Below are 3,130 nucleotides of genomic sequence, written 5' to 3' on the forward strand. Positions count from 1 at the left end.
TGCAAGGACGTTGGGAAGTAGCGCTCACGGAGATTCAATTTCCAACTAGCTTTCTTCATATACGCCCTGGAGAAGGAATCATAAGATTTATAAATATTCAAGAATACACGATAGGTTCCCAAAAAAAGAAAATCAACGCTAGGAAATCTGAAATACCTTCGGGCATTTACTTGAATATACCCGATCTTATAGAAGCTGTGAATTATTCAGCAAAATCCGCGGGTTCGCATATCCTTTGGCAATTTAGCGCTATTATCGGACGCAAAATTATTATGAAACTTTCCTGCGATATTGCGAAATGCGATATGATTCATTATGTAAACTTTTAGGAAAAACTTTGTCGAATACTCGGCTTCGATACGCACAATAAGTTCAATGTTAATGCTGTGGATCGTTTACCGTTATGGCTTTTTAGCGAAACCAACTTCGATATACAGAATGGCGATGAGAAACATAATAAAATTGAAAATAATACCGGTACATCGGGCGTTTTACCTGCCTGGATTTATGTTGAAATTTATACATCACCATTTTATGTATTTCCGCGCGAACGAGTAATAATAGCCGCCGAACCAGCTAGTTTGTTGCGAGGTATTCCCGACAAGCTCTTTGTCTATTGCGATATTTGCGAACCCTATATTACCGGCGATGTGCAATCTCCTCTTTTGTGAATAGTCGCACTTGATGTTGGAAATGATTACGCGTTCGCGTCTACTCAAATAAAGCATTTCTCACACACTCAATACATTGCCCTGCGTCAAACGTCTTTTCACACAATCGAGATAGATATAAGAGATCAACTAGGACAGAGTATACCATTCGAATTTGGAACGCTGACAGTGACATTGCACTTCAGGCGTATCGAGTAGATAACATAATAATAATTAGAGACCACGCTAAAAAATTAAACGTTAATGGATTATTATTCGACGTATTACGACGAGTTACAAAACGGCGGTGGAATTCCGCGAGTTTTCGTCGGATCGCCCAATCAACGAGGTCACAGTATTGGCAGTTTTCTCGGAGGATTGTTCAGACGTGTACTACCTTATTTAACTAGAGGCGTACGGGCTGTGGGGAAAGAAGCTTTACGTGCCGGTGCTAATATAATCGAAGATGTTGAAAACAATATGCCGTTTAAAGTAGCGGCCAAACACCGATTTGAAGAATCGCGTGACAATTTTAAGAGAAAAGCTAAAGAAAAAATAAGTAGTCTGATGAAGGGTTCGGGTTATAAGTCGGATGCAAAAATGCATGTAGCTCAGTTTCCTTTCGGCGGGCTCAACACGCGCATCGCTAAATCCGCGACATTACGTAGACGGCGCCAGGCGCGTAAGAAAAGTTCGTCAAAGCGCCAGACGCGAGGGAAAAAAAGAGCAAATACAAAAACATCAAAAAATAAGAAAAGAAAAAAGCGCACAACGGTGAAAAGACTTAAAACATCCACGAAACGGCGTAAAACTGCTAGAAAGCGCACCGTATCGACATATTTTCTTAAACGGTATATATTCTAAACACATCTAACAGTGAGAATTACAGCGACGACAAAAAATTTGCGGTAAATAAGCATGTCCTTTCTTCACACGCATTCGAGCGAGTGTTTAAAGAGCGAACTCGATCTCTTTTCTTTACCACCCACACAAACTAGTATCGAGAGTTCGCAATGGATTCATTACAAACCCGTGACTTCGCTCTCGGACGATTCTCCGATAGAATTCGTCATTCCGGGTCACGGAGAAGAATATTTAGATCTCACGCACACCATGTTAAGTCTCCGCGTACGCGTAGAAACACCGGGCGATTCCACGGGACATACTGCGGGCGCAACCGCCGCGGCCACTATAGGCCCCGTAAATCATTTACTTCATTCCATGTTCAATCAGATCGACGTGTATTTCAACCAAAAGCTCGTGTCGCCTCCAAACAACGCTTACGCGTACCGCGCGTACATCGAGGCGTTATTAAATTATTCTTCACCCGCAAAAACTTCCCATCTAACCTCCTGTCTATGGGACGCGGATACACCCGGTCAAATGGACGAACCGATGGAATCAAAATCGCCAAATTCCGCTCTCGTGAGACGCGCGCGTTACATTCGCGGCGGGCGCGCGCTAGATCTTGTAGGACATCTCCATTGCGACGTTTTCAATCAAGACAAATTTTTAATTAACGGTGTAGAAGTACGCTTGAGGCTCGTTCGTTCGAAAGATTCGTTCTATCTTATGGACAGTAACGGTTCATCGTCGAAAATTCATATACTGGATGCGAGCTTACTCGTGAGAAGGGCGAAAATAAGCACAGGATTATTACTCGCGCATGCTAGAATGTTGAGTAAAGTTATGGCCAAATATCCGCTCACGAGAGTCGAAGTTGAAACATTTACGATTCACAGTGGTGTTGTGGGTGAATCGTTAGATAATGTAATACTGGGTCAACTTCCGAAAAGGATAATAGTCGGCTTTGTTAATAATAAAGCGTTTAATGGGGATAGAAAATTAAATCTGTTTAATTTCAAAAATTACGGAATAAATTTCTTCTCGCTATACGTCGACGGTATGCAAATTCCTAGTAGACCGTTACAACCGGTTTTCTCACCTGAGGAACCGCTTTACGTCGAAGCTTATCAAACTCTCTTCGCGGGAACGGGCATCCATTTTTTGAACGAAGGAAATTCTATAAGTAGAGACGATTATTTCAAGGGATATACGTTATTCGCTTTTGATCTCACGCCCGATCTGTCTGCTAATTACGCAGGGCATTGGAATCTCGTAAGACATGGTAGTTTGCGATTAGAAGTGCGATTCGAGAAAGCTTTCACTGAGACCGTTAATTGTATTATTTACGCCGAATTCGATAATGTAATTGAAATCGATTCGTCTCGTCAAATCATCGTCGATTTTGACGGTTAGATATTTATCGCGCTCAGGTATTTGACCGTTACAACGTAATTCTCGGAAAATTTCCCTCCTTTTTCTCCCCTCCACATTCGATCAAACTGCCAGCAGCATAAAATATCAAAAAATATACAATATAACAGAAAAGAATTCAGTTTCATTCGAGACACGAACGTCGACGCTTCGCGAGCAGTTCAAACTATTATAACCGCGCTGTCGAGTGCGCTCCAGTCTTC

The 3,130-nt window shown here is 42.0% G+C and overlaps 1 protein-coding gene across 1 annotated transcript; it reads left to right on the forward strand.

Annotated features, from left to right (window-relative positions):
- Positions 1–1,568: 1,568 nt before the first annotated feature.
- On the forward strand, positions 1,569–2,909 carry LOC138933585 (uncharacterized protein F54H12.2-like). The gene has a single exon (XM_070296406.1). The coding sequence runs from the start codon at positions 1,569–1,571 to the stop codon at positions 2,907–2,909; it is 1,341 nt and encodes a 446-aa protein (XP_070152507.1).
- Positions 2,910–3,130: the final 221 nt, after the last annotated feature.

This window comes from Polyergus mexicanus, unplaced genomic scaffold, assembly GCF_030449975.1.
Source record: "Polyergus mexicanus isolate NDT 795.1 unplaced genomic scaffold, iyPolMexi1.0 SCAF_5, whole genome shotgun sequence".
NCBI lineage: Eukaryota > Metazoa > Arthropoda > Insecta > Hymenoptera > Formicidae > Polyergus > Polyergus mexicanus.

Coding starts and splice junctions, on each gene's coding strand:
- LOC138933585 (XM_070296406.1), top strand. CDS start 1,569: ATGTCCTTTCTTCACACGCATTCGAGCGAGTGTTTAAAGAGCGAACTC.